The 14,741-nt window shown below is 42.2% G+C and overlaps 1 protein-coding gene across 1 annotated transcript; it reads left to right on the top strand.

The window, feature by feature from the left end:
* The first annotated feature begins 1,654 nt into the window (after nucleotides 1-1,654).
* On the top strand, nucleotides 1,655-4,087 carry LOC147901532 (pentatricopeptide repeat-containing protein At3g16610-like). Its single transcript, XM_087375162.1, has one exon. The coding sequence runs from the start codon at nucleotides 1,655-1,657 to the stop codon at nucleotides 4,085-4,087; it is 2,433 nt and encodes an 810-aa protein (XP_087231288.1).
* The last annotated feature ends 10,654 nt before the right edge of the window (nucleotides 4,088-14,741 follow it).

Genomic DNA, 14,741 nt, shown 5'->3' with positions numbered 1-14,741 from the left:
TCCATGCATTCCAAATCAAGATGCCTCGTGAAAATTGTGGGAACTGAGTCCACAAAGGCGGTCTCAGCACCTATCTAAGGCTTAGGGCCGATTGTTGCTGGCCTCGCCTATCCATGGACATACTAGTGAAGGGGTTCTCCATGGCTGCTTAATCTATTCGGCCCAATCGTCCAAACATGTTGGATATTGTGCCTCTTAACCTAGAGGCTACGAAAGGAGCAAGGGGAGTTAGGTGGAACCAAGCTAGTGTAGGGAGCTTCTTCGAAAGCCCTCGGGCCTGCGGGGTCTTGCATTTCCTCATTCATGCTCTCCGTCTCGTCGGACCTAGAGGGGTCCTCCTGTCAAGGCCCTAGCACTGAGTGAGAGCTAGGAATGGAGCTTTTGGTTGGCGCCAATCCCAAACTAGGGTGAAAAGCGGGCTGAACGTAGCTCAAAACACTATCCTCGGGCTTGGGTTCCTTGGAAAAAATTCTTCTAGACCTCAAGTGCATGTATAAGATCTCCGCGGAGGTACACTCTGGCTCAAATTTAATTATGTATTTTTTGACTATCCCTGTGATATCCCCATGGGCGTAGGTATAGAGCTAAGGCAATGGGTGTAGGGTTGGAGCTAAGGTGACGAGCTAGGGATGGAACTATGGCTACGGGTGTAGGGATAGGAAGTTGACACATGTCGGTGGGATTGAGTGAAGATGGATTGCCCATAATCGTGAGGTTGGCACTAAGGCTACGGGCAGCGGGATGCTTAGGTCGGTAGAATGTGATTATGGCGACGATCGTAGGGCTAGCTATAAGACAACGGGCCCAGGGATAACCCTTGAGAGACGATCGGCGGGTTATCTGTCTCGGCGAGATGTAAGTATGGCGACGGACGTGGGGTTGACAGTAAGCTGACAGGTCGTGGGCATAGGCTCAAGACCACGGGTTAACGCCTGTCAGACCGACGGGATAACATATTTTGACATGTATTAATTAGGGAGGTAGGTTAGACGATAGTCAGAAGTTAGGTCGTGGGGATAGGGGCTAAGCCGACAGGGTCAACGAAGGTTTGGCTGTGGGGATAGCGGTATGGCGACGGGTTGGCGAGATAGCGCTAGGGCACAACCAAAGTGGTGGAGAGTATTGCAAGGCATAGGCCCATTGAAATATGTAGGGAAATAGGGGAACAAGATGAATGCTCATAAAGCATTCAAAAGGCCTACCTCAAATGAGTAGCTTGGAAGAGAGAGAGAGAGAGAGAGAGAGACGACGTCAATGTGCATGAAGGAGAAGAGGGGGAGAGAGAAGAGGGAGAGAGGGGGGATGGGCTTGCCTTCAAATAGAAAGAGAGAGAAAGAGGGAGGAATAAGTGGAGATAATTAATCATAAAAAACAAAAAACACACAAGTGGACCAATCAACAATTAACAATAAAAACTTTAAAAAATTCTGAATTTTGCCCATCTCAAAACCCTTCACTAAGGCTACCTACGGCAGGCCAAAAAGGAAATCCACTAGATGACTACGCCAAAGAGATGACTTTGGGGATGTACTCTCTTCGGAGGTGGGTTTGGATGTCTTGGAAGAAGAGGAATGGAGGAGTGGCTTTGTCCTCTGCTACAAAGCCACGACGAGCACTTTCCCTCCAGCCCTCATGACATACCCCTAGAATATTTATGGCCTTACAGCTCCTCTGTACGCATAGCAAGTTTCCTGAGCTTGAGGAGGATAAGGAAATTGATATCTTTACAAAGGAACGTTTAAATGAGCTGCCACTGTTCAAGACCAACAATTTGATACACTTGTATGTGAAGCGTGGCAGCATGGTGGATGCTCGACATGTGTTTGACAGGATGCCAACGCGAAATCTAGTCTCATGGAATATTATGATCCTAGGATATGCCAAACACGACCAGGGTGCGAGGGCTTTGGAGTTGTATGCACGAATGCACCAGGAAGGTCTCCAACCGAATGATCGAACCTTTGTTGGGGCATTGAAGGCTTGCAGTTGCCTAGCAGCACCGGAACAGGGCAAGCAAGTTGGCGGAAAATTCGCAAAAGCGGAGGCCTTGGGAAAAGGCATAGCCGTCCACTCCGAATTGGTAAAGTGCTGCTTTGAGTCAGATGTATTCGTCGGAACCCTCTTGGTGGAGATGTATGCGAAATTCGGGTGCATGGAGGACGCATGGCATGTCTTCACCGAATTGCCTCATCGCAACGTGGTTACGTGGACTACCGTGATCGTGGGGTATGCTGAGCGAGAAGAAAGTGAAGTGGCTTTGGAATTGTATTCACGGATGCGCCAGGAAGGCGTCCAACCGAATGATCGAACCTTTGTTAGTGCATTGAAGGCTTGCAGTAGCTTGGCAGCACTGGAAGAAGTGAGGTTAGTTGCTGGGAAGTTTGTGAAAACAGGAAGCCTTGCGAAAGGTAGAACCATTCACGTCGAAATAATAAAGAGTGGCTTTGCATCAGATGTATTCGTGGGAACCACCTTGGTGAATATGTACGTGAAATGTGGGAGCATGGAGGATGCCCGGAGTGTCTGGGATGAATTACCTCATCGTAATGTGGTTACGTGGACTGCCATGATTATGGGATATGCTGAGCAAGAGGAAAATATTCTAGCTTTGGAATTGTATGCACGGATGTATCAGGAAGGCATCAAGCCAAATGGTCGAACCTTCGTGGGTGCGTTGAAGGCTTGCAGTAGCCTGGCAGCACTCCGTGAAGGGCAGCAAGTTGTTGGTGGGAAAGCAGGGTGTCTGAGGAAAGGTAGATCCATCCACTCTCAAGTAGTTTCGAGTGGTTTTGAATCAGGTGTATTTGTGGGAAACACCTTGGTAAATATGTATGCAAAATGTGCGAGCATGGAGGATGCACAGCGTGTCTTTGCTGAATTGCCTCACCGGGATGTGGTCACATGGACGAACATGATCATGGGGTATGCTGAGCAAGAAAAAGGGGTGTTGGCTCTGGAATTGTATGCACGAATGCACCTTGAAGGTGTGCAACCCAATGCTCGAGTTTTTGTTGGCACATTGAAGGCTTGCAGTATCCTCGCTACACTGGAAGAGGGGAGGCAAGTTGGTGGCAAAATAAAATGCCTTGCAAAAAGTAGAATTATACATTCCCAAGTAGTAAACAATGGTTTTGAGTTGGAGATATTTGTTGGTAACAGCTTGCTGAATATGTATGTGAAACTAGGAAGCATGGAGGATGCACGGCATGTTTTTGACAGATTGCTTGACCCTGATATGGTTTCATGGTCTAATGTGATCTTGGGTTATGCTGAGCAAGAAAAATGTGATGAGGCGTTTACACTGTATGCACGAATGCAAGAGCAAGGTCTATTACCAAGCAGCATTACGTATGTTGCCCTTCTGAAAGCATGTTGCGTCACAGCAGCATTGGAAACTGGGAAGGGTTTACATTTCGACATCAGCACGGCTGGTTTTGAGACTATTGCTATTGTGGCAACTGGACTTATTGATATGTACGCAAAATGCGGGAGCATGGTTGATGCCCAACAGGTGTTTGATGCATTGCCCAAAAAGGATGATGTAGCTTGGAGTGCATTAATTGCAGGATATGCCCGCCAGGGAGAGAATGAAATTGTGTTTCAGTTGTTTGAGAGGATGAGGCAGGAAGGCATAGAGCCAAGCGCATTCACACTTCTTAGTGTTCTGATGGTATGCAGTCATGTGGGTCTAGTGGATAAAGGTCAGGATTGCTTTCAGGCTATGAGCAAACAGTATGGCATTATCTTGACTATGGAACACTATACTTGCATGGTTGATATCCTCGGCCGTGCAGGCCGACTGGATGAGGCAGTGGAGATAGTGGAGAAGATGCCTTTCCGACCTGATGTTGTTTTATGGTTGACCATGTTGGGTGCTTGTCGAAAGTGGAAGAATGTAGAGGCTGGCAGGCATGCCTTTGAGAAGGTGGTGAGATTAGATGAAAATATCCCTGCAGCATATGTCCTTATGACAAATATATATGCTGATGCTCACATGTGGGAGGAGCGTGATAAGGTCCAGGTAATGAGACAGGATGCTGGAGTATGGGAGAAAGCAGAACAAAGCCAATGGACTGATCTTAGCTGAGTGGTACATACATTTGTGGAGTGGACTGTCATGTATCCCCAAACCAAGGATACTCATATGCAAAGCTGAAACATTTTTCTTTAAAATGAAGGACCTGTGCCTGCTTTGGACACTATTACAGATAGTGAGGAGCTGGGTGTTGCTTTTGCCCTAATAGTACAACCAAATCCACATTTTTATGGATGGGGAATTGTTCTTGTCGAGACCATTGATGACAAACACTGCAAGGTAATGCTGAAATCTCACTTGCAGAGGTGCAAGCCACATCCACATTTATAAGGATGAGAATTGTTCTTGTCGGGACCATTGATGACATTATCACGCTCCTCCTTTCAGCCTCTCTCTCTTCCTGTTCAGCCTCGCTTAGTCCCCGCTCAGGTCCTTCCTCATCCTCTCCACTAGGTACACAAGGTGGGAATCCCACTAAGGCTAGGCCTTTTGGAATGTTATTGTAGGTTGTGTAAGTAGCTGGATAAATATTTGCAATAACTTACATAAGGGAAACAAAAGGTGTAAATTGAAAGGAAAGGGAAAGAGAAAAAGGCAAGTGAAGGTAAATGAATATGGGGAAAGTTAGATGAGTGAAAAGAGAGGAGAGAAAAGAGGTGAAAGAGGTGATGGACTATTAAATATGAGTGGGGATGTAGCAAGAGACCCTCATTTAAATAATATTTAATGAAGGTGGTGTCATACAACCTAAAAGACAAAATAATTCATTACCCCTCATGTAAGGCCAAAAACTTATGAAAAGTCACTTAAGACCCTCACAAAGAGACAAAAATCTAAACTCATTACAATGACTTAAATAACCACTAATGTTAACATTAACCACCTGTTAACATGGTCAACTTGACTAAAGAGTAGTAGTAAGAGACAAAGAGAGCCACTAACTCCAGAGAGAAATACCTAGCAAAAGACAAAAGCACTTAGGATCTCCACAAGAGGACAAAAACCTATAACACATTAGAAAACCCTAAACAACCACTAACCCTAAGATCAACCAACATTTAAAATGGGCAGCTTGCATAATGAACTAAAATTTACAACTTGGACCTGATTAGCAAGAAATAAGGACATACATCCCTTAGGACCCTTGCAGGGCCAAAAGTTTTGACATTCAGGCTGAGATTAAGGAGCACGAAGACAAAAGTAGTGATGCACTCAAGATCAAAATAGGGGCCTCCTTGAGGGCTGGTTCAATGAGGAGGATACGTATAGTGACGACTAGCATAAATCAAGCCAGTTACCCCTAGCATTGAATGGCCGGAGGAAAACGAAGATGGAATAGATATATTTGCCACTCTGGAGGGATGCCATAATTACAATGGGCACACAGATCTATGAATCAAGTTTCTTTGCCAATCCTACAAGCTGAAAGAGACCAAGAAATGGATAGCCGAAGAACTCACACGAGCTCAACTGAGCGAAAAGGGAGTGGCCCTTATCAAAGAGTTTAAATCAAAACCAAAAGACCCTCAGTCTTAAACTGATGTATGGCCATTTATTGTCTTATTTTCAGACCACAATGTAGGTACTTTATAATGACTTGGAGTTGCTCTATTCACTCTTTGGGAGCAGCCTTGTGCCCTCCTTGAACGCATGCATTAGCTGTTTTTTTTGCTGTTCCATAGACTTGTTAGTCTCGAATGGGCATTAATAGAGACTCTCTCTCTGTGGTTGAAGTGTACTCTTTTTATCCATAAAGCCATCCCTATATTGCGTTTCTCTTTCTTTCACCCTCAAAATTTCTGAAACTCGTACATAGTACATGAACTGCAAGACAATAGTGGCTGGGACGTGTTGAGCTTAGCAGGGTCTCACTTCTTTGGAAGAGATACCCTAGATGCAACTCAAAGGTGATCTTCAGATGCTGTCATGTTTGTTTGCAACTTGAAAGCTTGTGGCAGCATTGTAGCCATAGGCAAGGTCCAAGAAATTCACGCTGACATTGCTAGAAAGGGATCCTTTTGTTGGCAGCAATTTGGTTGAATGCCGGTTTTCGCTTGCTTGAAAAAGCAAAAGAGGTGCTTGACAAACTTCCAGTTTGACATGTAGTCTCATGGAATGTCCTAAGCGCGGGTTAAGTTCAAAGTTCAAACATGAGCATAGTGAGGAATTGCTGAATCATGAGACAGATTCCACTGTGGGGTGTCTTTGGATGCTGTCCCATCTGTTTGCAACTAAAAGCCTGTGCACGACATAGGAGCCATAGACATCTAAGGGTGGTGAAATACATGTCGAGATTGCTAGAAGGGGTTGGAGAGATCCTTTGTTGAAAGCAGTTTGGTTAATGTGTATGCAAAATGTGGTTGGCTTACAAAAGCATGGGGGATGTTTTCCGAGCTTCTAGGTCGAGATGTAATCTCATGGACTCTACTAATTGCACGGATATCCAGAACATGGGGTTAGGTGAGGAAGCAATACAATATCTTGAACTAGAATGCCAAGTCTCTTGTCACAACCCCAGGGCTTCAGATTCAAGGATAAAATTACCCAGGACAGGTTACAAAAGATGGTTGGTAGAATCCAGGTATGCTCGAGGATGAAGGCAAGGGTATGCACGGGCCCAAAGCACTGATCAGACCCAGGCAAACTCTCAAGACCGTGGCTTGGTGGAGAATCTCAGCAATTACAAGGTCTGAAGTATAAATGGATGCATCCATGGAACAGAATGTGAAACAACTGTGGCTGGGGGATGCTTAGCTTGGGGCAGGCACTCATTTCTTCAGAATGGATGCCCCAGCTGCCTTCAGTTGTGAACTTTATATGCATCTAGCAGGAGTTTAGAAAAGAGAAAATTTAGTCGATTCCAAATGCTTGCCTCTAGAAACATTGGCTGGAGTGTCATAGGTCTTTTTGGAATTACCTTGTCGCAATGTGCGGGGTAAAGCCAACACAAGCAAGCGTGGAAAGAAATAAGACAAAGAGCAAGCAAGAGGGATGTGCATGCTTTTCTTACATGCTTCACTATTTCCTTTCTGTCTCAATCGACTGTATGCATACAAACATGGCAAGGGCGTTTCACTTACCCATCAAATATCTATCAGGTTGGGTATTTTAAGGGTTTACCATACATGTGCTAAGGGTTAAGGGTATTTCAAGGGGCCTATCACACGTATAAAGTGGATTATTGTAGGTGTCTCCTATGCATGTGGCATTGCATATATATATATATATATATACATATGGGAGACACCTACAATAATCTACTTTATACGCATGCCCCACCCCCCCTTCCCCTCCCTTTCCCCCTTGTTATATGGGTTTATCTAATTGATGAGTACTTGCATATACTAGAAGCTAGCGTCCATTATACGGACTCATGCGATTCATATCTCTACTTGATTTGAGATGTTTCACAAAAGTAGACAACGATTAAACTTTTGAAACCTCGATTTGAACTCTTTGTGTAAGAGGAGAGAGATGGTGGGCTGCATCAAGGGGTGGGGGGAGCGTCCAATGATTCAGGGTACCAAATAGTATGCCTAATGGTATGACAGTGGAGAGGTGAAGACTGCACATTGTGATAGGGACCAAGGCAGGTCTTCTTGAATGTGCTGAGACTATGTGATCATAATTAAGCTCTACAAAGGGATACAGAAGGCAGTTCGGAGGCAAAGGAATGCATGGATTGGTGGGGTGAAAGGGTACCTCTGTTTGAAGGAAATTTTGACTAGATAAAGGAAAGGGTTGTAAAAAATAGTGTCCAAGCTGGTCTTGGTAATGGCAAGACCATGCTTATAGCGCTCGTATGCATCATGAAGGACAAACTTTGGGACTCCTGAACAACCTATGGTCTTTTAGGAAATCTAGAACCTGAAGAAACTGCAAGCACAGATCTTCGTCGTACTCACTAAAGTTCAATGAAAAAAGAAATATAAACCCAAAGACTCTACTGCAGCATGATCTAAAAGAAGTGTTAAAAGCGGTACATGCATGGACACTACCAAATGCCGCATGCACCTGTTGCTTCTTTCACCATTGAACCTTCGTGTTTGGCTTGTCCTCCTCATCTTTGGAACTGAGGTCACTTCGGGATGTCATAGGTGGTAGCAGTAGGTACCTAAGGTGATCATGTGGATGAAGATGCAATGGGAAAGGGTAAAGATGAGCAATGATGGGAGCAAAAGAAGTTGCAAGGGTAGTAGAGGGAATGAGGTATGGATAAATGATAGGAAGCAGCAAGGTGATAATGGGAGGATGGTGATGTGACTGGTTAGCATGATGTACTCAATGAGGCATCCACGGCTAGCAAGGTTGACAATGGCTGAGCACGAAATGAGAGACGTACTTCGGTAGCTTAATTTCTCCAATTGCTGTGATTACAAGATGAGGAGGTACACAATGCATCCTAAAAGAACTAATAATAAATTTCAAGCATTCATCTTTGTCGCACTCACTAAAGTCGTGTCTAAAAAAAGACGAGACCCAAAGCCTCTGCTGAAGAATGATCTAAAAGAAGTGTTAAAGGGGGTACATGCATGGACACTACTAAAACCCAGATGCACCTGTTGCTTCTCTCACGATGGAATCTTTGTGTGTGTACTATTTTGAAATTGAGGTGCGCTATGGAGATGCCATCGGTGGTAGCAAATAGCAACGTAAGTCGAGCACGTGGATGAAGATGCAATGGGAAAGGGTAAAGATGGAACAGAGGTGGGAGCAAAAGAAGTTGCAAGGGGAGCAGAGGGAATCGGAAAGTAGATAGGAAGGTCCAAAAGTAACTCATTCTTTGATTGCCTAAGCATGGCGCCCCTTGCCTCAATACTTGCATTTGTGTAACCAAGATGGGGGCATACACTCGAGGGCTCTTTAGTGTATCAAAGGCTTGTTCGTGATGAGGTCCTCATGAAGCATTTTCTAACACGATACATTGCTTCAAGTATGTGTGTTGAACGGTTTTTGATTTACAACACTACAAGTACATGACTTTGACACGTACTTGTAATCTATTAGTGCTTCATAGCACGATACACTACACCTTGGTCAAAACCTTGGTCCGTGGCTCTTGAAAATGAGAATGGAAGTGTTGTCTCTCCAGTCGGGCAAGAGAGGTGTATCCTCTACTCAGGTGGGCCTGCATCGTCGGTCTCATCGTGAAGATAGGTCTAGAGAATAGAACCCCCTTGCAAGTGTATGATGAGACAATCCCAACTGGTGCCCCGTCAAAAGTAAACTACTCTCAGTGCATAGCCGCTCTGGAGGTGTTGAAGATCATAACCTTGGTTTTACCGAGGTTGACCTTCAAGTCATGGGACTTGCAAAAAGCCAGTATTGCATCTAGATGTCTCTGGAGCCCCTTAGTGGACGAAGATAAGAGCACTACATCATCATCATACAATAGAATTTGTAGCAAGTAGCCAGCTCCTTTTAGGGTTTAAAGCACAATCTCGCTTTGACTATTGTGCTTCCTAACACAATACATTGCTTCAAGTATGTGTGTTAAATGGTCTCTAATATATAGCAATACATGTGTTTATAGCATGAGTACACGGCCATGGCATGACCTTGTAATCTATTGGTGCTTCATAAAACAATACATTGCTTCACAAAACAAGTTTTCTTTGACTACTATGCTTGCTAATATGATAAAATCTAGCTAATTTAATTGATAGTTTTTTAGGCTCAGTTTATGCAAACTTGCATAGGCTTCCAAGAATGATAATGTACTATCTTACCATTTTCCAACCAATATTCAATAAACTCTAGATTCTAATAAACCCCTATGTAAACTTGCATTTGCCTTGTAACATAATGTGATTCATAGCATGACGTGATCACAAGTAGCACAAATGATAAAAGTATACTACAAGAGAAAAGAGCACAAAAAGAGAGCCCCATGTTTGTCTATTTCATGTTAATGATGTAGTCAAGGTAGCAATTATATGCATTAGTTTCTTACTTGTACACTCATAAATAATTGAGTGTATCACATTGAAGTAAATTTGGCCTTCAAAATGATATCAAACATTCAGCAAGTTCCTTTCAATAGCATAAATTTACCACTTAATATTAAAGGTAAGACCTCATAAGTATTGTCTTGTAATTCTAACAAGAGAACCATGTTGGATGAAAACCAAATTTGGAAAAACATGACTTGTAAATTAACCAAAATGTGACCTTTTGATTCAATTTATTATCATTGAGAGTGAAACAAAGTGGGAAATATGAAGCTGATCCAATACCAACATAATTGCATAATACGAAGCACTACAAAGATAACAATACCTCACGAATAAAATATCAGAGACAAAGCATTGTATTCATGTTGGAGACCAATCCACCCTTCAAAACAATACGAAACATTCAAGAAGCTCCTTTGATAGCATGGATCATCAACTCCTTGAACTGAAGCTAGAGCCAAACTTGTTATCAAAATATGTTAGCGGTAAATCCTGTCGAACTTGTTAGCCAAATAAGTCAGCATGGAAATTTGTTACCAAAACCTGTTCATCCAAGGACACCAAGGAGAAAAAGTGAGTGATGTGCAAACATCCCAAATATCATGGCTCAAGCTAGTGATCAAACAACTCTTGAGACATGCCCAAGATGAGTATCGATCAATGACACATATACAGTAAGAGTTCGATCAGTAATGTGTATGGAATAAAGTTATTGAAATGTAAGACTCATAAAGTCTTGCATTCACACATGCACTCACAAGGTGATGCCAAGAGACACACCTATTGGTAACTGTAATGCACAAGGTGCATATATCTATGTATCCAATCAACAAATACACAACTAATTCAAATATGTACAAACCTCTGAGCTCCTATATCAGTTAAACTAAGATCTATTCGTTCACAAATCGTCATCCTTTTAGCAATAGCATCAAGATCACATGCAACCATAGACAACATCATACAAGTATTTTGATCAACAATGTAGAAGTCTCTTTCTTTGCTAAGGTGTAAGTAGGAAATGAGGGTAGCCAGATCTTTACTTCAAACTGTTGGAGTTGGTGGGAGTGGGAGAGCTCAAGGTGGTTAGAATATGAAGAACATAGTACCACACAGCTCTTTATTCAAGTAGAAGAACCTTTATAAAGGCAAGATAAAAGCTCTTGACCTCATGGATGAGGTTAGCTGCTGGTAGACTTAGCCAACTCTCCACTGTCCATTGACTATGAATTATCAAATCTAGATACACACATGTCCACATACACAATCATGTGTCCCATAGCCTCTATCCTAATTGGATCAATTTTCCCAACATACCCCCCTCAAATTGATGACCCCAACCCTAGCCATAGTCCATGGAAAACTTCATGGCTTGCTCACCTCTAGTGGTAACACTCATGATCCTGACTTGGCACTCACTCTAGTTGCATCGGTAGTAGACTCATTTGGGAGTCCTCGTTCCAATATGATCTCACTCTGAAAGCATGAGAAAAAGTTGACCTTTTTATGTCATTTGACTGAGATAATGTGCCTTCTTTATTCTGACTGCTATGGTTATGTTAGATGTGCCTGATTAGCACAAGCTTGCCTCTTTTCATTTCTTCCAGCCGATATTATATTGTTTCATGAGCTTATTATTATCCTTACTTTTGGCCATGATTATGTTAGGTGTGCCTAATTAGCACAAGATTGCCTCTTTCCATTTTGTCCAGGATCTTTTTTTAATCATTTTGATCGAAAGAGGAACAAGGAATCTGGTTGGAAGCTAGCACATGTATCCATGTCTTATAAGCCATAGGCTAAGTTTCTCCACTATGCAAGCTAGTTTTCAAACTTAGTTTTGGACAAAGTGATTCCAGGCTTGTAACGATTATACAATTTGTTTCATTTCTACTGAGGTTTGCATAAGCACTTTGATGGGTTATGATATTATTTGCATATGTGCTCAATATAATTTAAGCATAAATATTTTTTTGCTACAAAGGCATATGCAAGATTGCTTATTATCCTTCCGCTTGGAAGAGGAGCTTGGTTTCTTGTAGCATTACTCATTGGCTACTTAGTGTGGTTGCTATTGACATATTCAAACAAAGGATTTAGTGGAACTCGAAGTTGTGCATAATCAGCTCAAACTTACCTCTTTCATATTGTTTGGATGAAATTATATTGTTTCTTTTTATCCAGGCTATGATTATGCTAGCTATGCCTAACTAGCACAAGCTTGCCTCTTTTCATTTCGTTCGATTGAGATTATATTGTTTGTTTATTTCATCCCGACTATGATTATGTTAGCTGTGCCTAAGTAGCACAAGCTTGTATCTTTCCATTTCGCCTAGGATCATTTTATTATCATTTTGGTTGGAAGAGGAACCAGGAATACGGTTGGAAGTTGGAACATGTATTCATGTCTTATAAGCCATAAGTTGAGTTTCTCCACTATGGAAGCGAGTTTTCAAATTTGGTTTTGGACAAAGTGATTCCATATATGTTATGGGACATCCAAAGCTAATTATTTTCTTATGATTATACAATTTGTTTCATTTTCTATCCAAGTTTGCATAAGCACTTTGATGGATTATGCTATTATTTACACATGTGCCCAATATTATTTAGGCATGAATCATTTTTTGTTGCAAAGGCATTTGCAAGATTTCTTATTATCCTTCTCCTTGGAAGAGGATCTTAGTTTCTTATAGCATTACTCATTGGCTATTTAGTGGTTTGTTAACCCTTGGGTTAGGCTAAGATGGAGCCATAGGTCTAAATGCGGTCACCGCATGCCGATCTTGGAAGCAATGGCCAAGCACCACTCACAGCAGCATAGGTGCAAAAGATTGCGGCGCCACCACCAATTAGTAATTACGGCTTAACACAGCAAGCATGTCTACACTTAGAAGGCAGTTTGTTAGGTAGTTGATATCATTGTAATAGGCAGAGAAGAGAACAAGAGAGTAGTGTGCCGAGCTCTCTTCCTTTGCCCTGTGTTGCTAGGATAAGGAGTGACTTGAGTGTTCATTGCAAGCCAAGGTGACTTGGTTGTACTCATACATTATGAGTTAATTCAATAGAAGTTGATTCCATTTTCCCATGTACCTTTCTTGTCAATGAATTGATCAGTACTCTTAGTGTGTGTGTAACTTGGTATTCTCCTGTCATCATACGGTTCTCTTGTGAGCGACAGCTATCCTCAAACTCCTAGTGTAAATGTTATCGTCTGTTCTAACACCCAAGCATACCACCCTTAGGATTGCAAGAGAGGGCATCTTCATTGAGCATAACACCGGGTTGGGTTAACACCAAGCACCTTTTCTGAGTTTGCCACAACTGAGGGAAACGAACCGTCAACATTTTGGCAATCTCACTGGGGAAGGGTCAATTGAATTGCGAGTTGACATTCTGTTAGTTCAGGAGATTGAGAGAGCTAAGTTAGTAAGCTTAGTATCGAGGTCAGTAAGGTTCATGTTACACCTGTAAAGTTTTGTCTCTTTCTCTTATTGTGTGAAACTATTTTGTATTTTCTCTATTTTCTCAATGTTACATTGACCTCTTGTGATTGGTGGAGAGGATTTTCCATTTTGGCCAAAAGGCCCCAAAATGAGTTCCCTTTTTTCTTAACGAATGATGTACTTATTCTATGTAAACCTGGCTTGGTTGAAAGGACCAACAAAGTCAGTGGTGTGTCTCTCCATCAGAAGAACGCCACTCTTCCCGTCGGTTGTTTATTTGACCATCAGATTCTAATGTACCTAGTCTTCTGCCTTCATATATTTCCCGGCATAATTCCTCTAGAATTATAGCCGAGTACTGTCAAAGACATTCTCTTTGTTGTCTGAGTTGGTCTTCTCATTCATTTTGATGTTCCATTGAGGAAACGGCCATCCACTCGAAATCCAAACTCTCCATAGATGAGTGCTCAAACTCCACTCGCAAAAGACGGTGGACATTCATCTGCCAACCTTTTGGGACACCTCAGTCCAACACCAGCATTCTGTCCTTCTAGCTCTATATAGTAATCAACTTCCACCCCCTAGGGTAGCGTATCCAAGTCTCTCTCCTCATGCTCATCACTCATGTTAGATGTTTGTTGCTTCTACCAACCCCCTTCGAGTGTTGAACTGTGGATCCGAAATTGCTCTAATTCTCATGGTAGGATGTAACCAATTTCTTTGGCTCAAGAACTCTTCACGCCTGGCCGCATATCTTCTTCTTCTTTCCAAGTGTGTATTAGCCATCAACTAAGGCAAAAAGTATCCGAGTAGCAGTATGAATGCTTTGTGTATCCCACATGCCAATCTTCAAACACACCACCATATTACACCACTCATTTGGAGTTAGTCGAAAAAACTTCCTTTAATAGCCCGCGATTCCCAACAACAGTTTCACTTTGTCGTCACACACACTAGGCTCCAATGGTTGCTACAAAAAAGAGAGACCGATACATTAATCAACATTATAATAACAAATGATACAAGAAATGTATTATTCACTTACTCATAGTGATAAGGTAAGAGGATGAGAGTGATCAAGGTGAAGTCACAGTGTTTAAACCACTTGACAAGATCACTTGTAGGAACCTTTGGATTTCTTAATAAGGGAGACATGCAAGGATCAAGTACATGAACCTCAATTTGTTGCTGCTCTCTTAACCCTATTCTGTACATGCTGGTAAAAATATTGTTATCAGTGCATTGAATAAGAAATTCACTCCATATCATCAATTAATCAAGAAACTCAATCCATATTCATCACAA

This window comes from Dipteris shenzhenensis, chromosome 5, assembly GCF_047967505.1.
Source record: "Dipteris shenzhenensis isolate YYH24624 ecotype China chromosome 5, Dip_SZ_1.0, whole genome shotgun sequence".
Classification (NCBI taxonomy): Eukaryota; Viridiplantae; Streptophyta; class Polypodiopsida; order Gleicheniales; family Dipteridaceae; genus Dipteris; species Dipteris shenzhenensis.
The sequence above is the reverse complement of the archived record's forward strand: the minus strand, read 5'-3'. Positions and strand labels throughout refer to the sequence as shown.